The sequence below is a fragment of the Amblyomma maculatum genome, chromosome 6 (assembly GCF_055883805.1).
Source record: "Amblyomma maculatum isolate TAMU_Amacu chromosome 6, ASM5588380v1, whole genome shotgun sequence".
In the NCBI taxonomy this organism is placed as follows: Eukaryota; Metazoa; Arthropoda; class Arachnida; order Ixodida; family Ixodidae; genus Amblyomma; species Amblyomma maculatum.
The window spans coordinates 133,217,406-133,241,686 of record NC_139349.1 but is presented as its reverse complement, the minus strand read 5'-3'; the positions used below and the strand labels follow the sequence as shown (position 1 = coordinate 133,241,686).

General features: G+C 45.6%; 1 protein-coding gene across 2 annotated transcripts in view; it reads right to left on the bottom strand.

Annotated features, from left to right (window-relative positions):
- Positions 1–601: 601 nt before the first annotated feature.
- The window catches only part of LOC146186784 (uncharacterized), a 90,739-nt gene continuing 67,059 nt past the window's right edge, over positions 602–24,281 (bottom strand). Inside the window, exons 18-26 of one of the 2 annotated variants that reach the window (XM_084607405.1) lie at positions 19,064–19,201; positions 18,578–18,706; positions 14,958–15,086; positions 13,385–13,510; positions 13,068–13,236; positions 6,168–6,196; positions 5,784–5,969; positions 5,257–5,460; positions 602–2,494 (exon numbers count right to left, since the gene is read on the bottom strand). In XM_084607405.1, coding sequence (XP_084463531.1) covers positions 2,394–2,494; positions 5,257–5,460; positions 5,784–5,969; positions 6,168–6,196; positions 13,068–13,236; positions 13,385–13,510; positions 14,958–15,086; positions 18,578–18,706; positions 19,064–19,201 — 1,211 coding nt within the window. In that variant the 3' untranslated portion in view covers positions 602–2,393. The remainder of the gene's footprint in view (positions 2,495–5,256; positions 5,461–5,783; positions 5,970–6,167; positions 6,197–13,067; positions 13,237–13,384; positions 13,511–14,957; positions 15,087–18,577; positions 18,707–19,063; positions 19,202–24,281) is intronic. The other variant, XM_084607406.1, reaches the window with a different exon arrangement.

Below are 24,281 nucleotides of genomic sequence, written 5' to 3'. Positions count from 1 at the left end.
CCATTTGGGCATTTTCACCTGGCACTTCATGACCATGGGACGTGCATAATATTTTTGCCTCCAGGTTGCAGATAAGCTTATCCATTATCAGTTTTTATGACAGATCGAAATGGTTTCACAAAAAGAGGGCGAAGAAAAAGACAAAGATGATCGCTCGACTTAGTGTCTTTCTCCATCTTTTCTTTTTCAAGTGCTGTTAATGTGTAATTCATGCACCAACTCTATGCCACTCATCTGAGCCACATTTTATATGTCGAACTTTTGATATATTAAACTAATTTGCAATCTCTTTAGAGTAGGATATATTTGAGATCAACTGTATCATACCCTCTGTCATAATAGAGTTCATGACAATAGGAATCAACTGTATACCATTTAAACTTGTTCACTGCCAAACCTACAGTCATTATCAGATGCGACAAAAAGTGCATATATGTTTCTTTGTTTACTCTACACCTATGATACGTTTCTACGATGCTCATACCCTTGAGCGATAAAATACAGTTCACAGGGTACTTCTTAGAGCTCTCTAGAACAGGCAGCTAACGTTAACATCCTCATAAAAGATACACAGGACGAGCAGATCATAAAATCAGCAAAATAGAATGGTTGATAATTTTGTTCTTTTTATTACCTACATTCAGACATGGGGATATTTACATTTTTACATGTATTACATATGTTCAAATTGTGACACCATTATTATGCTCGATCACTTTTCAATGTCCAACAGCACTTGGGGATCTAAGCACAGGGTTTTTGACATCTAGTAGAGAAAGAAGGTGTATGTACAAGACGGCATAAATATACCATGGAACCTCGGCGATTCATTTCGTAAAGAAGTGGTAAAAATAGATTAAAACAACATCTCAAGAAATAAAAGAAGCCACAGTGTGGATTTCTTCGTGGGAGTCATAGACCGCTCTCACAGGTTAGGGCGAGTGCAAGAGTTTACAAAACGCACCCTCTTACAGTGCCAGCATTGATACTTCTGCTTGTCTCTCCATGTTTCCTCAACTTAACTTCCCTATTAAGCAGTTGGTTGCCTTACGAGGTATGCAGCGCTTAGCACTGCTAATGCACAGCACACCAGCCAGATACCACTAGGACCAAAACCCGGCTGTGCAAAGACTCATTCGATTACGGCAAACAAATTTGTCCCATCCATTCAGCTTCATAATATGTCACGCGTAGAAAGGACAGCACTAAGACACTGCAGTGTGCAGAAGTCACTGATCAGGGCAAACAAAGTCTCTTTCAAGTGCATGCAGGTCTCGGAATTTTCACTCAACATGTTCACCCTTAACCACAATGATGTGTGTTTGATGCTCGCGCCACGCATGGGGTTCCAGCCTAAACGGGCGCTCTGCCGTAAATGGCAACATGAGTTCACAGTGGCGATTGTAGAGCACAGGAGAAGAGAAAAGCATATCATCCACAATGAAATCAATGACGCGGAACCAAATCACTGAGCATCCACAGTTTATACTATTCGGCATAGATGAATCTTTTCAGGCAGCTGGAGTATCTTAATCTGAAGCCAAGTCAAATTGTTTAAAAGCTGCACTGTATCCATAAACTGGAATTTGACCTCAAGACCAATTATTACGTAATAAAGAGCCCAGCTCTGTGAAGCTAGCCAGTTAAAAAAAGAACAAACACAATGAACACAATTCGTTAAAAGGTGTCCGCTGTTGTAACAGCAGCTTGGAGGCGTTAAATTACTAGGCTAAAACAACATAAAATAGCGAGCATACCTGACCAGCTGGTATACTGACACGAAGTTCTGCAGCATTCAAATAAACAACGTAGTAAGGGAGTGCAGAGATCTGTGTAGAGGTGAAACAGTCAATTGCAGGGGTACACAGACTGCTGCAATGCTTTCGATCTGGACAGGCACCGTCCGCTGCGAGTGCCCATTCATATAGCAATCAAAGGTGCACTTCAGCAGCAGTGTAGAATAACACTGCTAACAGTGATATACCTATAATAAACAGTGATAAAAGTAGCCCGCAAAGCAAGAAATAAAGAAATCTCATAGCAAGGCTGTAATACATTCCGAGCTTACTATCACAAACTTCATAGTAAATTTGAATGAACAGCCAAAGTAATAAAGGGAGCAGGGTTTGTAATAGACAGCAACTGTTGCGACTCAAACACGCACAAAATGTAGACATAAGCTCTCTAGAAATGTGGGAGGCTGGTCCAATTGGAAAACCATGGTTATGCTGAATGCGAACTGCCACAAAACTTCGAGAAACAGGGGTCATATTCCTTTTTTTTCTGATGATGGAGTCCAAGGAAGCAGAATCACAGTCTGTGGCAGCAGACACGTACACATGAGCACTTTCAGTGTCCTTGGTTTCATAAAAGGTGACAGGATGTTGTCACATTTAGGTCTTCTTCTTGGGAAGCGTGCTGTCAAGTCTAAAGTAGTTTGGCTTTGCTTCAGTCTTTGGCCTGTTGTATTCCAGGTGATCGTAGCCATCAGCATCTGCACACAAGAGCATAAACAGGGAAAGCTTGCAATTACAGAAGGTTGAGGTTATTGTATAAGTTAATGTAGAAATATTTGGAAGCAACAGCGTACCAAAAGTAAAAATTACTATCGTTTCAGTCGATGAAAATACCAAAGCAAGAGCCCTCTTACTTATGTTCACTGAAACTACCGCATTAACTACTGCATCTTTCATAACAAACTGATTGACTGAACGTGATAATTCCTTTGATACAGCGAAGATGCCCAAAGGATGTTTCAAATATAGAACAAAGCTTTTGCACCCAAAAATTCTCAGCTATGATGGCATTTAAATGCAGTGGGTACTACTTAAAACTGCACCATTAAAAGGTAGCCATGCTTGTATTGGTGTGCAGTGTTGCACACCAAGTTCTATACACATAACCCTCACAAATATTACAGCTGACAGTCTACAGATGACCTACGGACTAAAAGTTTTGTGAGGAAGCAGAGACTCATGTTCTCTAAGAAATGCTGAGTGCTCAATAAACAAACGCAAGGAAAGGAGAGACGATAGGACATAACACTTTTCCTGTGTTCATGTACAAACTAGCCCGTCAGAAAGTTTTACTAGAGACAGAAATATAACCAGGCAGTTAAAAAATTATCTTGCAAATCCTACAGAGGGAACCGACAGCCGTACAGAGGGGCACTAGCTCTCTGTACTGCATTTAGCAAAAAATGTGACAGCAGAACCAGGCAATGGATCTGATTTGTATAGCCTTCGTTTAACAGAGCAAAAATTCAATACTTTATATAACCTGGCTCCCCAAGAGACAGAAGTAAGTAGGATCAATTAACCTTCATGCCACTAGATGTCAATAGATATCACCAGACGCTGCATTTTGAAAGTGCCCAGTAAGCTCCATCTAAATAGGTGAGTCTTAAATGTGCATGTTCCATTACTCCAAAAAAGGAAATGCTGGAAGCGAACAATGAAAATGGAGCTTACAGACGGGACAGAAAAGCGCTGTTTTCACCATTCCCTTCCAACATGAACCAACCAGCCCAACTCTGCCCTCTTCTTGAAAGAAATGCTGCTACCAACATGTTGAATTTGCTCACATCTTTAAATTAATCCCATACATGCTTCCTTCTGCTTTTAAACATTTCAATACATATATTGCAAGTGGATACCAACCACTTTAGCAATTAGTATTAACTTCCGCATTAAAATCATTAATGTTATGGCAAGCATTATGGCATGCCATCGTCGTCTCGACGAAGAAGACGACAGCCTCAGCACGCCTGTCAAGCACGCGCAGTTAGTGCTACGTGGCAGAAGGACTGAATGCCGGCGGTTCGCTGTCCCGTTCTCGCCTGGCACAGCGGGTCCTGCCAAAATATATTTGTGGAGACCCGACGACCCGTCTGTCTGTTGTTCATCTCCACAAATTTCATCTCCACATTGTAATAAAACATAGGGAGGACACTTAAGCTCCTACTTTTTTAATCACAAGTCTCTTAATCTGTGTCTCTATTATCTCACGCATACTCATAATGTAGATATAAAGCTCCGCCTTAATTAAGCTGTACAAATGCGCCAGCATGGTCTTTGAGTGCATGTCCAGCTCATTATCTAAGAGACCCCTTATGTTAGATTGTGTTAGAAGATTGATATGAATAAACCTTCCAGGCCTCTTGGATGCCAAATAAGGCACGTTGCTCCTAGGCCATGTAAGGACATTTGTACAGCCTGGTTAAAACAAAGTTTTATAACACAAAACCTATAACGTAACCACGAAAAGCTGTCACTCGATAAGCACGACAAGAAACATTGCAGTGTGCAGACATTGCACTGTTTGTATGAATTTTAGTGTACGAGCACTATTGAGGCTCCCAATCTTGAAAAAAAAACATGATTGAGGGTCTGAAGCCACTGACCTTGAAAAAAAATTAAATATGGCTGCGACTAGGCTTAGATAATGCTACGATGCAAGCAGATCATTTTTGCTCGCTACTACACGAGAGCATTATGCTGTTGCTTCAGACAGTTGCCTCATGTGTTTACAGCTACTCTCTCAAGCTGTGCATTGCATTTCGTCATCGTCATCTATTTCCATCCATACACAACAAATTCAGAACATACCCCTATTGCATTGCCTTCTTAAGGTGTGTTTAATTGGTTCCAAAATTTTATAAGGTGCTGCCAACCAAAGGCCTCAACCACCGACTTCAATCTCTGCCTGAAGCCTGATCTTGAAAACTGAAATCCTAGTCTTGAACAGAAAGCGAAGCGAAACACAATAAGTTAGCGTACATACTTCACATTTGGCCTGGTAAGATAAATTGAACGCAATTTTTTTGTTTTATCGTTCCAGTACAATTTAAAGCAGGCTGGCATAACAGGACACACACATCATCTGTCGCCACACAGTTGCAACCTCTGAATTGAGGGCTGGAACAAAAGTGGACATATAAACTCGGCAATGTTTCAGATAGCTGATTGACAGTGGTTACGGCGCTCGACTACTTTTTCCAAGGACGCCGGATTGAATCTCGGCCTCGGCGGCCGCTTTTCGATGGAGGCGAAAAGCAAGGCGCCCGTGTGCTGTGCGATGTCAGTGCACGTTAAAGAACCCCAGGTGGTCGAAATTTCTGAAGTCCTCCACTACGCCGTCTCTCATAGCCTGAGTCGCTTTGGGACGATAAACCCCACAAACTAAACCAAACATTGCTACTGCTAATGATGATGATGATGACAATGACAATTCAGTGCTGTTAATGTGAACACTCACCGCTGCTCGACCGGCCTGCAAGTTGCCGTGTGTCATGGCAGACAGGAACAGTCATGTTGCTGATGTCTCCCTTGTCCTTGACTTCATCATAGAAGGGCTCCTTTTTGTCCACATATGACTTGAGGTCCTCTATGCTCTGGTAGATGTTGGGCTTGAAGTCAAAGTCCTTGCAGTTGCTTTCATAGTCATTGCCTCCGCAGGCTCCTATGTGGAGAAATGACATAGAAAATAGCCCAAAGAGTGTTTACGCAGGTAGCTACTGTAGTGCACCGCCGCACTTTAGAGAAAGAGGGGAACATAGAGGAAGAATGAACAGCTGCAAAGCATTCTCAATCTGCCAACAGCATGCCTTCAGAAAAAAAGAAATGCGTAAGTTGACGACTTCATATGATTCTGGATTTCCGAGTATCTAGATAAAAACTTTTAGCCCTTCACCCACTTTTCGTACACACTTTCCTTGTGCAAACAAGATATTCCAAGTGCTCTCTGGTAACAATCTAGACAATGCCAAGCTCTGGAAGCGGTACCTTTGACGCTGTGCGAGTCCTCGTCGTCTTCGCAGTAACCCAGCTTAGCTTTTTCAATGTTGCTCTTGGTGCAGTTGAGATCATTGTGAATGTGCTTGATGTTGGAGGCTCCCGACGCATTGTTGAGCGCACCGTCCAATTGAACAGCTTGGAAAGCATACACAGGATTGTCAAAGTGACGCCGATCTACACAGAACGACCACAACAAACAGTGAAAAACCACCCAACCAAGTGAGGAATGCCAGAAATATTAGCAAAAAATAAAAGAAAAAGAAACCCTGCCATAAACAGCCATGCCAAGCCATGCGAAAGCCAAAAAGAACAAACCCAACGAAGCATGCAAGCAAGCACACACATGACCACAATAAATTTCAGAATGCTTACCTGGTGGAGGCCTCGGGTCAGCCGTGTACCTGCAAGGAAAAGAATTTACCCTAAAGTGACCTACATCCTGCACACTTCAATTACCGACACTTGACAGAGCTTTGGATGTCTTAAACCTTTCATGTAGTAGAATCTCGATGATACGAATTCCAAGGAAGCACGCAAAATATTCGTATCATCCCGAATTCGTATGATCCAAAATAAGTAAACTTCCACATGAGAATGAATTGAAAATGAACCAAACTTTATTATGGCGAACTACTTGCGGCCAAAAAAGTCCGTAATGCTTGTCTGCACTTTTTTGCTGTTGATGTCGCGGACAAGCTCCGCCTGAAAGGCATAAAACCGTGCTGCAATTTTGTCGCTCACGCTGCCGGCACTTACGGTGCGGCGCAGAACGTCCAAAGCGTGAAGAGTATCTGCCGTTGACAGCGGCTGATCACACTCGTCATAAGCGTCACCATCGCTGTCAGGCTCATTTTCGCAATCATTCGCTTCGTTGACCAAGTCTTCAGTAGACCTCAGCCCACAGGTCGCGACGTTGTCATCCGCGGTAACCAAGTCCTGAGCCGAAGCTTCAGTTTCCAGATTGTCCCAGTCATCAATCGTGAGGTCTTCATCTGGCTCTTGACAATCTCCTGCCGAAGCCACATCAAGTCCGATGGCAAATCCGCACTTTCTAAAACAGTTCGAGATAGTGTCTGAAGTTACACTATCCCACGACATGGCTAGAAAGTGCAAAGCATCTAAGAGACTGATCCGCAAGTTTGCTTCTTTATGGTCAATTTTCGCCAGCAAACGCGTCACTAGAAGTCCTCTGAAATGATGTTTCACGTTTCTAATTATCCCAGCGTCCAGTGGCTGAAGATGGCTGGTAGTGTTCGCCGGCAGGAACCTGACTTTCACGTTATTGAATGTCATTTCCTTTGGGTGGGCAGAGCACTGGTCCACGAAAAGCAAAATTTTCCGGTTTCTTAACGCCATTTTCCGATCAAAGCTTGTCAAGAACTCGCGGAAAAAATCTCCAGTCACCCACGGCTTTCGGTTACCTTTGTAAAAGAGAGGCAAACGCCCTGCCGACCGGAAACACCTCGGTTTCTTCGACTTACCTATGACGGTAAGCTGGAGTTTCTCGGATCCATCCGAGTTGCTGCAAAAGAGTACTGTTACTCTCTCCTTGCTTTTCTGGCCCTTTTATGCACAAACTTCTTTCCGGTTGAAGGTAGAAAAAGAGGCCCGCCTCGTCGGCATTAAATATGTCGCGTGGCGCGTACTCCGAAATCAGCGCCGGCAGCGTGTTCAGCCACTCATCTACAGCTGACTGGTCCACTTTCTTGCCTTCACCTGAGACGACCCGGTAGACAAGTCCGTGCCGCTCCTTAAACCGGTGCAGCCATCCCCCAGACGCTTGGAAATTTTCAATTCCAAGCGAAAGCGCGACGGTGTCGGCTTTTTCACGTAGCACCTTGCCGTCCACGTTGACGCCGGCCGCTGTCACTTCGCGGAACCAAGTCAGCAGAACCTCTTCCAGCTTGACATGGGTCGCTGTTTTAGCCTGCTTCACATTCGCACCGAAGTGCTGCACATTCTTCAAGATGGCATCTCGCTGCCCAACAATGGTGCAGAGCATCGACGGTGCCAACCCTAGCTCTTTTGCTAAGTCGACACGCTTCTTCTTAGGGTTTTCGTCAACCCTCTTCAGCACTTCAAGCTTTTTTCCTTGCGCTCTCTGTCTTGCGCTCCGTTGCTGCAGCTGCTGCCATCTGTTGAATCTTCTCTTGGGCTTTCCTGTCCCTTTCTTTTATGTCACAAGTTTGTAGCATCGGAATATCGCGATGAACGTGACCGCTGTCCGAAGAGGTTTCCGCAGTCGGCGCCGCCGTTAGGCCTATCCGGGTCGGCACTTCCCGATCCGCTGGCGGAGGCATATACAGGGCGGTCGAGGTTTCCACGGCTCTCGGGGTGTCCACGGCGCTCTTCATGTTACTAACCAGCGATTTTTTTAGCTTCTTCCTGTACTTGTGAGAAACACGGAACTTCGGCGCCGGCGTCGACATCATTCCAGAGCGCTCCACTCCGACGAACGCACTTTGGCAAGATGGCTACCGCTTGTGCGTCGCTGACGCTCCCAGCAGACGACGCAGGGCGCGTCAACCAATAAGATAGCGAGCTTCAGTCACATGCACCGCCTAGCGAATAGCGTCGTGTGTTTCGGCTGGTCATTGGCGGCATTTTTTTCATCCAATACGCGCAAAGTAACAGCAATGGCGCGAAATTGAAAACGAAAAGCAGCTCTCTCAAATGAGACCAAGATAGCGCCGATCGTTTCAGTAGACGACGATAGCGTGCCGCAGAAAAAGAACTGTCCTTGCGCGAAAATTTCCTCAAAGCGAGCGTGGATATATGTTTTTCTACTCATTTTACCGCGTAAATATTGACTCCAGAGGTCAGAAAATTCACAGACTGGTAGAAAAACAATTGCAGATTTCGAAAAATTTATTTCTGAAAAATCGATTTTTTTCGCAATTTTTTTGTCCTAAAGAGCCGCCTCCCCCCTTTAACATGAGAAACATAAGAGGGTTCTCGTACAGCTACCATCCACCCAATTCAATCACGTTCTATGGAGCGCTTGCAGTATAAAAGCACATTCATCTGCTGTTGTGTTCGAGGGTTAAGCTGGTGACCAACCTCATGGTTAAGTTATAGCTTACATGCAACTTAATTACCCTCGAAATTAGAGGCCTCCACAATCACTACAGTAACTTAGTTGGCTGAGCACCGCACGTCGCATAAAGAAGTAGTGGATTTGCATCCAAGAGGCAGCATGTGCTTGCCTTTTCTAGTTTTCAATCATCATTGAGGTTGAAAATGGTTCCGCTACTAACTTCCCATTGATCGCCATCATGAAGTTAAAGTTCCTGCCTTTCACTGCCTATTGGCTTCTTTTCAATTACAGTGAAACCTGTATATATCGAATTCGAAGGGGATCGCGAAATACAGTCAAACCCGTTTATAAAGAACCCGGCTAGAGCGAATTATCCTTTATATCGAACACTCGAAGCTGTCTTAGAATTATTCATGACAAATGTAATTTCTATAACGAACTGTACATTGGTTACAGCGAACTTGAGTGCATGTGACTGATGAACACCCACGTGCGCGGGCGCGCCGGAAGCCAGGCTGGCCGGCTGGCCGGGCAGCGTCACCACGATGAATTGCTCTGGAGAGAGAAGCGATTCTTGTTGGAAATGGGAGGAAAGGGAGATTCAGCGCGTTCAACTGTCTCCTCAGGGGCGAGGGATTGCTTTGGAGAGCACGAACTTAGAAAGGGCAAGTGCCGTACGAGTCGAGCTACGCCGAGCAGCCCCTCAGCCCTTCTCTGCTGCCTCGGCGCATCCTCCCCTGATCTCTTTCTCCTCAACGCCGAGTTTTTTGAGGGTGCGCTCCTATCTGCAACTGCTTACCACGTGATCAAGGTACGTGCTTGCTGCTCCAGGCCAATCGTGAACGAGGAGAAACCGGACAGAGCTGGTTTCAGGACGCGGGAGAGGAGAGCCTATCAATCGCACTCCTTTTTTTTATCCTCCATACTTTCTTTGTCGTCGTGTCGTGTGTTGCTGCGGTGTGCATGTGCACTCTACGATCTCTTCCGTACTTTCTTTGTCGTCGCGTCGTGTGTTGCTGTGGTGTACAAGTGCGCTCAAGAATCCGAACAAGCGTAGTACCTGCGGTGTTCGTGCGTTCGGTGCTTCAGAATGACGACGAAGAAGCGGCAAGGTCTGCCGCTTTGCGACAAAGTGGAGATTCTTCGCCGTGTCGAGCGTGGAGAAAAAAAATCAGATGTCGCTGCGCACTACGGGATCGCGAAGAGCATGCTGAGCACGATCCTCAAAAACAAAGCTGCCATTCGGGAAAATGCTCGCGTACGACCGAATGCTGATGGCCGACGCATCCGGAAGCCAGCCTACGACGAACTGGAGAAATCCTTGTATGCATGGTTCGTGGATGTGCGTGCACGGAATCTTCCTGTCAGTGGCCCCATGCTGCAACAAAAGGCAAGAGATTTCGCCTGCGTTTTGAATGTTGAAGGATTTGTGGGGGGCAGTGGATGGCTGCAGAGATTCAAGGACCGCTATGCTATAACAGGAAAGGTGGTTGCTGGAGAGAGGCAGGCAGTTGACACGGACAGTGCCAACAAACGGATAGATGACATTTGGAATGAAGTAAAAAAGAAGTACAAGCCGTGCGACATATTTAACACGGATGAGACCGCCTTGTTCTGTCAGATGCTGCCTAGTAGAACCCTGGCACTTAAAAATGAGAAGTGCCATGGCGGCAAACTTAACAAAGCACATGTGACTGTACTTCTTACGGCGAACATGGACGGCTCATCTAAGTTGAGCCCACTTGTCATTGGGAAGTTCAAGTCGCCCATGTGCCTTCGGGGACGTGCTTCGCTGCCGGTCACGTACCTCTCCAACAGCAAAGCCTGGATGACCAGGGCATTGTTCGAGTCGTGGCTGCGTGACTGGGACGATGAGCTTGCGCTGAGCGGACGCAAGATTTGCTTGCTGCTGGACAACTGTTCGGCCCACCATTGTGGCATCTCACTCAGGAACATTGAACTCTGTTTTCTGCCGCCAAACGCGACTGCAGTGTTGCAGCCTCTAGATCAGGGGATTATACGTGCGTTCAAGCAAGGATACAGAAAGCGCATAGTTGAACGACTCCTGGTGAAACCGCGGATGAATGAGATCTGAAGATAAACCTGTTAGGCGCAATCCAGATGATGAACCGCGCCTGGCAAGACATCACACGCGACACAATCAAGAACTGTTTTCGGCATGCCGGACTCTGCCAGACGGATGCCGAAGCCACCAGCGCCGCGAGTGCAGCTGAAGACTATGAAGAGTTGGCCACTCTTTGGGAAGAACTTGCCCGCGTTCCTGACGCTGTGCCAAAAGAAGTCTGCTTGGAAGATTTTGTGGCGGTGGATAATGAGGTAGCCGTGACGGCAAGCCCGCTGGATTCAGAAATCGTTGCTGATGTGCTGGCGCCCGGAGACATGGAAGACGAGGAGCCACCGCCAGAAGACGACCGCCCTCGCCCTACTTTTGCTGAAGCACTTTCCGCAACAAATGTGCTGCGCCGCTACTGTGCCGACATAAAAGGAAGTGGACTTGAGTTGGTTGACATTTTATCACGTCTTGAAAATGCAATTCAAGTTGATGTTGCTAGGCGCTCTGTGCAATCTAAAATAACCGCCTTTTGCAAGTGAATGCAGATTGCTGAATAAATTGCTTTTGAAGCAGATTATGCATGGTCAGTGCCGTGGCATTACTTTTATTAGCACGTTTTTGCTGACTTCGCGATATCCTGTATAGCGAACTAGGTGCTGAAATTCGCTAAAATTAGCTAAAAGTGGGTTCGGCTATAAAAAAATATTTGATATATCAAACAAATCTCGGAAAGTCACGCTGTTCGTTATAACCGGGTTTGACTGTAGTTAGATATATCGATAATTTGATATACAGAAATCGGCTTATGGCGGCACTTACGATTCGAAAAAATGATACCGTATTAGTCGCGTAATCAACCCATTCGCATAATAAACCCACCCTCCACTTTTGCACCCGAGAATTTAAAAAAAAAAAAAGCATTAGGGCCAGCTCGTTCACTTGCAAGCGAGCGGCAGCGACAGAGCGAAAAATTTCCAACTTTCCAACTTGTTGAAACTGCGTCCCTCTCGCTGCTTGAGCCACCGCGGCAGCTCAAAACAAGATTTCTGTGTCGCCGCGGTAGAAATTGCGAGTTCGCTTGTATGTCAATAGCGCGCCTGGCCTCATTCACACCTCATTTTTTGGCAGCATGCCAAGATGCTGCTCACAGTGTGTTTATCTTCTGATAGCTTCTGCGGTGAAGGGGAGCGAACTTGGCAGAGTGCCGGTGATGGCTTGAATGCATAAGCCTGGTTCGATTTATCACGGCGCGCTTGGGGCGGGTGTAGTCCACTGCAACAAAATCATTGGAAAGCATGACAGCTGCAAATGCTGTTTGAAGCAAAAAATGCTAAAAGCTGGTGTCATGATCGCAGCTGACCGTGTGCTTTTGTTGATTCATACATGAAAGGATAAACGACTCTCGCAAAAAAACAAAAACAAGAAAACCTGCCGCTTCTTAACGTCTGCATCCATATCTTACGCTACACCGTGCGTGCAGCACAGCGATAAGAATGGACGACTCTCGCAAAAAAAAAAGAGAGAGAGAGATATCTGCCGCTTCCGCAGGCGCCATAGCCACGTCAGCCGCTGCGCGCAGAGGGTTCACAACACAGGTTGGAGAAACCGTCCGACGTCCTGTCTGAAAATGAGCTGAGCTGGTTTGGTGCATGCGTAGCGCGTGCTACTGCAAACGAAGGCCGGGTACGAGGAAGGAGAGAGAGATAGCTACATGGCTTGTAAACGTCACGTGCTGGCATGCGGGAAACGATAACCGCAGATGCACGCGCCTTTGGGGAATGGGCGCGGCGCTGCCCTAGACCAGCCGTTGCCGAACTGTCCCCTCTCATTCCTTCCGCGCATGCTTGAAAACGTCACGCGGCAAACGGTTGAGGGTGATGTGATCGTCTTTGGGGAAGGCACACTTTCGAGTGCGTGGTGCGGAGTTCGATATGTCGAACGACTGGTGAAATTGAATTCGATATATGACGCGGCTTTCCTATACTTTTGCATGGGATTTTCAAGGAAATATTCCGTGAGTTCGATATAACCAAAATCTGATATATCTGGGTTCGATATATTCGATATATCTGTAGTAGTTTACTGCAGTTATCCAAGCAAAACACCATGTTCTTTAAAAGAAGGTCCTTTCACAGTGAACCAAGCTGAGGGGCAGACTCACGTCACATAGGCCAGCTCATTCTTGAGATGGTTGACCCTTCTTCTGTAGTAGAACACGACACAAATGACAATGACTGCCACCAGCAGAATGGCCACACAGGTGCCGACTACAATTCCAGAGTTGGACTTTGGCTCCTCTTCAAAGTACATCACGCTTCTGTCCACAAGACCTGGCCACAGAAAAGAAAAAAAAAGAAGTCAAGTCGTAAAGAAGACTTTAATTGAAAGTTCCGAAACCAAACCAAAACGGCAAGCAGAAATAACTACAGAACAACGGGGAAAAAAACGAGTCAAGGTAGCCTGCAGAGAGTAACTCACGGACATTGCAGTGTTCTCCTGTGAACCCATAACGGCACACGCAGCCAGACACAGGGCTGCACACAAAGTTCTCTTTGCAGTCACACGACTGCATGCAGTGGTCTCCATAGAAGCCTTCAGCACAGACTAGGGAAGGAAGAAAAAAGCATTTTCATCAGAGGATTTCATTAACGCATCTATTGAAGCAGTGCATAGGCTGCATCACAAATTCAAAGCATTCTCTACTGGCTGCTGTTAGCACATCAATTATTAACGCAGCTTTTGCAGCCACCCTCTCAATACCCCTACAGCAACCCAGCTTTATCCAGATGATCACTACAGCATCCCTACAGGATCCCTACGCAAGAGATGCTAGGGATCCCTATCACCCCATATCCTTACAGCAACCCAGCATTGTCCAGGAGAGAAATGAATTGGATTACGGCATAGCAACAAGCGATGTGAACAATAAAAGCACTCTATATGAATTTACAGACTGCGAGCATTTACTTGAGCATACAATGTGCAATATGTGTGCACAATGTTTACCAGAGGATGAGCTCCCTCAGGTTAGTCACATGCAGCGCAGATTGCAATATTCCACTATTATTTAATCAAATATAGGTTTGTTCACGCAGAAAAATTATACAAGCAATGCATGTAATGTAGTTACCACATTGTATTTTCAGAACTGAGTCAGTGTCTAGAGCTCAAGATAAAAATATCTAGCTATTCTTAAGCGATGTTAAATGAATTTTCCTCCAGGAAGCTTTTAAAGTTGTCACAAGAGATCCAAAGGCACATAGCTAGGGCTTGCCACTGAGCATACACTCCTACGGTATTTCACTTGCAAGTGCTTTACCTTCCCAGCTCTACTTATTTACTGCTTCGAATCTCGTATCCAGTCAAAGAACATCTGTGTGCCACAGGGGTCACTGCAGTTACTTCTCGCACAGCTCAACAATTGCAGGTTACAGCAAATTGTGTTTTTAAGGCAGTAGCAGTTCTGTGCCAATACTGTGCACATTCATGACAAAAAAAAAAGACAATGCCTCGGAATGGCTTGGTTTGTGGGGTTTAACGTCCCAAAGCGACTCAGGCTATGAGAGACGCCATAGTAGGGACGCCGGAAATTTAGACCACCTGGGGTTCTTTAACGTGCACTGACATCACACAGCCCACGGGCGCCTAGCTTTTTGCCTCCATCGAAAAGCGGCCGCCGCAACCGGGATTCGATCCCGCATCCTTGGGCACAGTAGTTGAGTGCCCTAACCACTGCACCACTATGGCGGGGGTCTCGGAATGAATAATCCACATATTAATTTTACATCCAGAGACAAACATTACAGACCTATGCATGTCCACTACAAATATCCAAGAACAAGGCATTTGGATCTACAATGGACATATCTGGGATTAACAGTCCAGCTGCCAAAAGGCTTTGGACTGCTTCTCTTTTTAAAAAAAGGAATGATTCTGTCAAATGTTCTGCAATACTTTTTCCTTGCCCTTCTATGCTTTGTAACTTACTGTAAACAACAATTAAACAAAAAAGACGTGTCAAATGCATCTCGGGCAGTAAAATTGAACTCACTCTCTGTGCAACGGGAACCCATCCAGCCAGGCTTGCACCTGCATTTGCCATCACTGGCCCGACAAAGGCCGCCATTCTGACACGTGCATTTCTGGGTGCAGTTGAATCCATATGTCCCATTGGTGCAGGCTGCAACGACACGAAAGAAGGGAGGAGAATTGCAATGTTTCCTTTTATCCACCAGTTTCGCCTGACACAACCAAACTCTTCAAAGAAAATGAAAAACAAAGTGCTAATTCTAGTTTTCTGCAGTCATGTTAGCAACAAAACTGTTAAATTATATCTGTGCACCATGGAGTTCATCGGCATGCGCTAAATGTCATTAATACATATGCCAAATGATTCGTGAGGAGTGTTCACACTTTAACAGACTTTGACAGACAGTACTGTTCTGCCACGAGTTCATAGTCACTTCTATGCCTACCCTTTTTTTCATTTAATGCTCGTAGGGTTAATCTAATGCACAGCATGTGTGCTCAAAGGCTGCCAGTTTCTTTTGACTGAACGGTAAAACATTTCCATGTGCACAAGAACACGGTGGATCACAAGAGCAATGATGCCAGAGAAGCCAGAGATCTCAGTGAAAGTGATGGCAAACTATCCGGCATGTTTTGATCTTTGAGTCAAATGACAGCAATTACCTTTTTAGAAGTGCATTCGTAGATAGAGATCAAGAAGACTCACTGAACAGAATCGAAGAAAAAACAGCGTATGGTACAGATGGTGTCAGAAAGCCCTCTGATCTTAATGATCATTCACAGTACATATTGATGCTGCTGTTAAGCTTTGTTCTGCATGTTTGTCCATGCTCAGTGACACTGGGATGCACCTTTATCATTTTTTTTGTAATGCGAAATGTGCCAGATTTATTTTACATGATCGAAGCCATGTGTAGCAGCTTTGACGATGTTCTGGATTGTTGGTCACCTTTCGCTCCTTATCAACAGAGAGCAGTAGGCACTCTGTAGTTCGACGACTGTCGAACATGCTTATCGCTACTTCCACCGCTGGATTGCACAATTCATTGCGGGGACAAGTCAGCCCAATGAAGTTTTTTTTTTTTTTTTTACAAGCCTTCCTGTGCTTTCCTCACTACCGGCCTGATTTTAATACTACATGACAGTATTTAATCTCCGAAGAAATGTTCCCTTTCTCTTCAACCATTACTTTGTAATGCCTCTTTTCAAGGAACAGAAATGTACTAACCAAAGATTGTTGTAGCAAATAAAATTTCTATGGTGTTTTTTTGTGCCTTAGATAAAGCATATTACCATTTTATGAAATTTAGGATAAAAATCTCCATTTTGATATAGATTTAAAAAAAAAAATAAGAAGACAGTTGGTTAAGTCGTGGAACTAGAATAAAAGGAGAAGCCAAAAAAGAGTGTGGGGGCAGAGGCATGGGAGAGGGACAGCACGAAGATCTGAATCCCAGTCTTCATGAAGTAAAGCAATGTGATGTCTTTAAAACCTTCCTTTAGGTTGTAGCAGTGAAGCTGTTTGTCACTGAATGTGATCCAGTGATGTGTCGAATAATTTTGCTCAGCAAAGCTATTTGCTGCCAACGAAAATGATGCAGAGTGATATGAACTCCCACACAGCCAAAGCGAAAAAGAAACTAATTTCGCATAAACGTAACTGTAACGCAATGTGCTGGTGGCATAAATATCGTATACACGCGTGTAATGGCCGCACGCATGTAATGGCCGCACCCCGAACTTTAGAAAGGAAATTGGGAAAAAGAACTTTTAAAAAATTTCCTGAGTAAAAGCCGCACCATGAGTTTCAGGAAGTTGGGCAGTGCCGTCTACTGTGCGGTGCAAGAAATACGGAACGTTTTGTGGTTACTGCCGCCAGGTGGGGCCCAAAAATCAAGTGAAAGCCAAAATGAAGCGTAAGGTTAGAAGTAGAATTGCCAATAAAAATTAAGAACAAAATATTTGAGGAAAAAAAAGTCGAGCATGGGGGCAGCGGCCACCACCTCCGTTACAAAGGGGGCGCTCCTAGCCACAGCGATGCCCGCCAGGCTGCCAGAATATTAAAAAAAAAAAAAAAAATTATGGACACCCCGAACAAGACAAATGCCTCGTCTGGACACCGGGACATCAAGGCGTGGAAGGGAACGAGTGCGCCCACGCCGCTGCCCGAGCTCTCCTCCCCCGGGACTCGACCCCTCCATCCTCCACACCGCCCTATCCCGGCCCTCTGGCGACGTATGCGGAGAGGTTACAGCACTGCAGACTCTCTCGCAGAAAATATCCACCCCCAGCCAAGGGGCTCTCCAAAGCGGAGGAAGTTAGACGGCGACGCCTACAGACAGGTACATATAACACACCAGCCCGTTTAAACACAATACACCCCGGGTTCTGCGACCCCAAATGCAAATATTGCGGGGAAAAGGCAGGCCTGCACCACATGGTGTGGACCTGCCCACACAATCCTCCAGATGATCCGAATGCAGTGCCAACAATTGAGGGGTGGGAGGCTGCCCTATCCAGCTCTGGACTAGAGGCCCAACGGGCCATCGTGACACGTGCGCGGGTAGCAGCGGCAGCCGCTGGAGTCCCGGACTAGGGACCCACCTACCATCCCCCTCCCTTAAATATACTTAATAAAGTTCTTCACTCACTCACTCACTCACGCCCGTTACAAAGGGTGAGGCCAGCAAATCCAATCCAATCCAATCCAAGTCTGTTCGCTCCTCCGTTTTACAGCCATTTCCTCGATCGCCCGAAGCATATCACGTGTGATCTCGCAATCGGAACGCATCGCTGCCCTGATTTGTTCTGCGCTCGTGAGCTGAAAATTTTCTTTTTCCTCGATGGGAAAATACGTTAGTTATACCACTCACTTTAAGCTGAAAGTGATTCACCACGCGAAAGAAGAAGGAAAAAGAGCGGCTGCACGAAAGTTCGGCGTTGACGAAAAATGTGTACGGCGATAGTGCTCCCAAGATGTCCTCAGGACAATAATAAAGGCAGGTACCACCGCAAATAATTTTTTTCGCTGTCTTTTTTCTTATGTAATCACCGCACCCCCTGATTTTCACCCCAATCTCAGAAAAAAAAGTGCGGCCATTACATGCGTGTATACAGTATATAGTTTTTACATGAGTAATAATTCCACCCCACCCACAGGCCCTTTCTTTTCTCTCGCATAAAAAAGGCTTATTTTATCTCGGAGATATCAAATGAAAACTGAAGGGACATTTCTGCCTGTAGTGGACTCTGACAACCTTTTGAAGCTTGTTACAGACAGGTATGGAAGTAACACTGACCAAATGATTTCAGTTCAACCAGCATTTTCTGTTCCTTAATTCGTGCAATAGATCAAATCAAATTAGAGATATCGAGAATGAACCGTGCGTCACGTGGCTTGATGTCACAAGTTCAGGCCACCATACTTGTATCCATGGCAAAAAAAAAAAAAAAAAAAGACACGAAAGGGGGATGCTTTTTAATTCGCGATCGGCTGTTTTCATTCGTCGTGTGAATGCTTTCGGCACGCAGATGGTCTCGTGACTGGACATGACATCACAGATTCGTCTACGACGTCATCGGTCGTGCAAATCCACCTTTAGCGCTTGCAAGCTTCACAATGCCAACGAGAGAGGCACTCACGTGTGGTGCAGTTATCGCCCTGCCAACCAGGCATGCAGAGGCAGGCACCCGTTACCGAGTTGCACTCGCCGCCATTCTGGCACCTGCATTTCTGAGCACAATTGTCACCCCACCTATCCACTGGGCAAGCTGGAAAAAAGGAGAGAGAGAGGAGGTGGTGAAGAAAGCACTGAAAAGAAAGCATTAATGCAGAAGTTGCAAGCAGCATTTTTATTGTTACTTCATACTCTCATATTACATGCTCTGACTGCACCCATCCCGTCTCGATTTCAGCTAAGGTATATTTAAATTGCATTTATTCCTTGACGCATTCTGCTTTCTCTCCTAGTCTTTTCATGTTATATGTAACATCTTCCTTTTCCCAGCTCGCTATTCTGCCGTCAATTTTATTTCACCAAGGTTTAGGTTCTTCATTAAAGTTCTACTAGCAGCATATCAGGAGGAGATGAAGCGTTGAGAGAGGTTAGTGGAAAACGGGCGACTCACACTCGCTGCACCGCAGGCCCATGTAGCCGGCACTGCACTGGCACTTGCCGGTAATGTGGTTGCAGGGGCGGCCATTGCTGTGCATGCACGGGACACACACTTCCGAGCAGTTCTGGCCAAAGGAGCCGGCAGGGCATGCTGCGAGAGGCCAGACGGTGCAAATGCAAAAAGCTGCCAAGGCCAATGTTAAGCGTGAATATACAGTACAACCGCATTCATATTAGTGATACAGATCATGTGAAGAAGACCAAGCAACATCGAGGATGAAGATGTAGGTGTGGCAAATGACGCTCAAGTTGAGGCCACCAAATGGCTCAACGTGTGCACTTGGAACAACACATGAGCATGTGTGGCTCAATGCAAGCAGTGTTACCTAACCAGAACAGGAGAACAAAAAAACCAAGAAAATCTACGAGAATTAAATTTTTTGTTCGTAGAGCAGTGCCTGCTTTATTGTGTTCTTTTCCTTTCTGTCGAGCCCCAACCATGCCTGCTGCAGAGCAAAAGCCACTAGTACCATATTTATTTCTCCAATTGTAACCCGATCATGAGCCAGGTGCCGCCAAGTTAATTATCCTTAATCTCATCCACTGACCTAATATTCTGCCGCCCTTAACCTTGCCTTCTCTTGGAATCTGGCCTGCTTCCATCAGTTATCCTTCCTTCACACTGTGTGCCCTGCCCATGCCCATTTCTTCTTCGTTTTGACTTGGATTGTTTTTTCCCTGATCCACTCTGCTCTATTTCCTGCCTCTTAACATTCCAGCTAGAGTATCTCGCTACCTTATCCTCAATTTAAGCTCATAGGCTCAATGATTAAGTGCTCTCTTAATTTAATCACAAAATGACAAGCCCATTTTACTTGTCTGACACTCCTGTTTTTGACTAGTTGAAATGCAACCTGCTAGAAATTAACTCTACTCTGCAATATCATTTCAAACACAAGTCTTGTACCATCAGAAATAAACTATTTGCTTAAAGGGCATCTGGTAAGCTATCTATTAGCTAGCAGAATATTTAAGAATCAGAAAACCATTAAAAATTAAAATGGAAACCAAAGACATAAAACTGCAGAGGGAAAGAGTGCAAGCTTTCATAAACACAGCCCATGAAGAAAGCTATTCAGCTTCTATTAATGAATTTAGATTGCCTTTGTTGGAAATTTCAATCATATGAACTGGTAGTTGTGCTATGGTCCACTGTACATAAACATCTATGAGTAGTACTACTAGTTAAGTCATTCAAAAGATAGTGTTTCCCCTGACAATTTGAACCGAATGCCACCAACCATCACGGCTGAAAACCACCATTAGAAACCTCCGCGGCTGAAAAATATGTGGTACGATCATCAAATTGCCCTGGCCATTGGCAGTGTCGGCTGTAAGGCTAGAGCAAACGCAGATTAGTTTCTTCATGCAGCAGCTGCGGCTCATGTGGAGTATGGTGTGACATGTTGCACTTTCATTGTTGTGCCAGTGCACATGCTCTGTTATGCTACTTGCCTTTGAGCTCGTGTCTGCAAGCTGTAACACGTGCTTACAGGGAAAGGAATGCACTGAGGCAGTAATGGAGGAAGTTGCAATTTTTCTTGAAGTGGATAAAAGAAAAGCCAGCAAATTAAAAATTGTATGAAGAAGCATTGCACATCAAGAAACATGCTGTCGGATTACATCTGCAAAAGGACGTTACCGTATTTACTCGAATGTAGCATGAGCTTTTTTTTCAAGATTTTGGCTCTTAAAGTCTACCCTCACGTTATAATTGAATATTGCTACCGTCGAACCCGGTTATATCGAACCCGAATATATTGAATTTTGGTTATATCGAACTCACGGAATATCCCCTTGAAAATCCCATGTAAAAGTATAGGAAAGCCGCGTCATATATCGAACTTAATTTCACCGGCTGTTCGACATATCGAACTCCGCACCACGCACTGAAAAGTGTGCCTTCCCCAAAGATGATTGCATCACACTTGGCCGTTTGCCGCGTGACGTTTTCAAGCCATGCGCGGAAGGAATGAGAAGGAACAGTTCGGCGACGGCTGGTCTGGGCAGCGCCGCGCCCATTCCCCAAAGGCGCACGCATCTGCAGTTATCGTTTCCCGTGCGCCAACATATGACATTTGCAAGTCATGTGCGTGGGTGTGCCCATCCTTTTGCAGAGCTATCTCTCTCCTTCAGCACGCACTACACATGCGCCAAGCCAGCTAAGCCCGTTTTCAGACAGACGTCGGACGCTTTCTCCAGCGTGTGTTGCGAGCCCTCCATGCCTCTGCGCGCAGCGGCTGACGTGGCTATGGCGCCTGTGGACTTTAAGAAACGACAGCTCTGTTTTTTTTTTTTTTTTTTTTTAGAGTCATCCTTTCTTATCGTGCTGTTCGGACGTTAAACGGAGGCAGTTTTTTTTTTTTTTTTTTTTCGGGAGTCGTTTATCTTGCATGTATGAATCGACGAAAACACACAGTCAGCTGCTGCGATCATGATGCCCGCCCTAAGCGCGGGGTGGCCTGTGCAATGCAATCAAGCCATCACGGGCACTCTGCCAAATTCGCTCCCCGTCACTGCAGGAGCTATCAAAAGATAAACGCGCCCGGACATTATCGCTGTGCAGCATCTTGGCACGCTGCCAAGAATTGAGCTGTGGATGAGACCACCGAAACGGAGTGACGCGCGCCATCGACATGCGAGCGAAAACGCTCGCGATTTCTGCCGTGGCGACACAAGCCTTGTTTTGAGCTGACGCGGTGGCTCGAGCGGCGAGAGGGACGCAGTTCCAACAAGTTTGAAATTTTTCGCTCTGTCGCTGCCGCTCGTCGCTGAGATTGCTCAATCGCTTGCATGTGAGCGAGCTGGCCTTTACGCTTTTTTTTTTTTTGCAAATTCTCGGGTGCAAAAGTGGAGGGTGGGTTCATTATGCGAGTGGGTTGATTACGCGACAAATACGGTATCGTTTTTTCGCATCGAAAGTACCGTCACAAGCCGATTTCTGTATATCGAATTATCGATATATCGAACTATTTCGCGATCCCCTTCGAGTTCGATATATCCGGGTTCGACTGTATTCGGTTGGCCCAAAGCAGCACCGGGGTGCAGCCATATTGAATCCGTCACCACTCGGTTTCGATTTCCGCGGTTTTACGATTTATGTTGGCAACGTGGGTACCAGCCACATCAGCCAAATCATTGCGTTTTTGCTCGTAGGCTCAGGATCATACTGTCACCTTTTACCATGCCACATCTTTCACAGTGGACTAGAGCGGCCATTTCTAATGTTATCGCATTTTGCATGACGGCAACGCGCCGTGCACAGTGCAATGCTCACTTCAAAAAGACAGATATTCTGATAAACAAAATCGGAAATTCTGTGGAAGCTCGATGGCTAAACATTCACTTATCTACCATACGTGGGTGGTCGATGCAGCAGGAGGTGATTTTTAAATGTGAGCCTGATTGCAAAGTCTTCCGACGACATCATCTGGGAAGATAATAGTGAAAAGAAAGACTCGGTTTCTGAGAACTTGGCCTCCAATGACGACGACGAATGAGCGTTTTTGATGAGACTGCAAGGGCAACACTGTCTATCAAAGATACTTCAAGTGCTTATCTCGTATTATATTCGTGGTTTTATTTTTCCCACTGAGTAATATGCAAATTCTCCCTTTGTGTTACATCTGCGGTAGCATTACATTCGAGTGAATATGGTATCTAGGATGCATGTGAAGCTGATAATTTTGCAAGCAGTTGAGGAACACTACAACCGGATAAGCACCCTGCACTTCAGATCATTGTGATCACGTGGATGATTAAAGATGTGAGAGGTATCAAGCCAAAAAAGGCTGATTTCTCCAAGTACTTATCGCCTCCAAGGGATGGTTTCGCTGCTTCAAGGAAAGACATCAGTTCGTCTTCTGGCTTTTGCCTGGCAAAGCGAAGGAAGTGGATGTGTAAAAGTGTCTGACAATGCGAAGTGGTACCCTGCAGCGGTATCTGGACAGCTACTCACTACATGATATATTCAGTGCTAAAGAGACTGCAGCTGAAAGCATAACTTGTAAAGGGGACAGCTGTGCTGGCAGTAAACAGTGCAAAAATACATCACAATGTTGGTCACTGCAGACATGGCCTGTGATGAAAGGTGCGATTTTTTCTAGATGGGAAGGCCCACACAAGCCCCGCCCTGTTTGCTTTAAGACTATTCAGAAGCTGCTGAAAGAATATGCCGCCGACATCAAGGTTACTGAAGTTCAGCTGGAGAATGGAACTGAGCAGCGCACAAGGTCAGCGTTGGTCTTTCTACCTGCAAACATAACAGCAGCCCAGCAGAGAGTCCAGGGAGTCATGAAAAACACGGTGTTTTTACAGATTTCACAAGCTAGAGCAGATGATTTTGTGCATGGGCAGAAAGCAAAGCTACAGTATTACACTGCTCATTCCAATGTGCATGTTGGACCATGTATGGCAGCATATGATTGCAAATCGTTTCCGCCACTGTGCCTTTGCTGCTGGAAGTACCACACAATTCTAACGTGCACCTTTTTTTCCGAAAATAAGCGCTTAAAAATACAAGCGCGTTACAATCGGACTCAAAACCGAAAAATCTCAAAACTCGAAAAGCAGCAGCTCAATAAACCATAGCCAGCCACATTGGCATCAGTCACAGCAAGCTTCCGGCATGGAGGCTTCTGGTAAGTCACCTGTTTTTTGCACAAGTTGTGTTGCTTAAATCATGGTATCATGGCTTAAATAAGCACGTAAAGGATTGCTTGCACGCCATGTGCGCAGCGTACAGCGACTGGCTCTATGAGCAAGCCCTTACGCAATATCAAAAAAGCAACGCCCGGGGACATTGCGAGATGGATTCACGGCGCATAGAAGACCTTCCCGCTAGCAATGGTCATGCGTACACAAGATGACCTTTTGTGGTCGGTGAACAGCGAGAAAGAGCTGTCTTTCTGATGGCGAGTAGCCTATGACGTCCACGTCTCATGATTGTGTTTGCGTGCGCCAATTTTGTTCCATTAAATGTTTCAAGCAATTTTCAGACGCTTGTTCACTGCATTATTTCTTGTGCGCGGTAGAATCGCGGCAAGTTATTTTCGTGGTTTCCAGGTGTTAAATATTACTGCGCGTTACAATCGGGGGTGTGTTGCAATCGTGCAAATACGGTATGCAGGAGAGTGGCGACAACTGAGCTCAAGAACTCGTGCCTGTGGCTT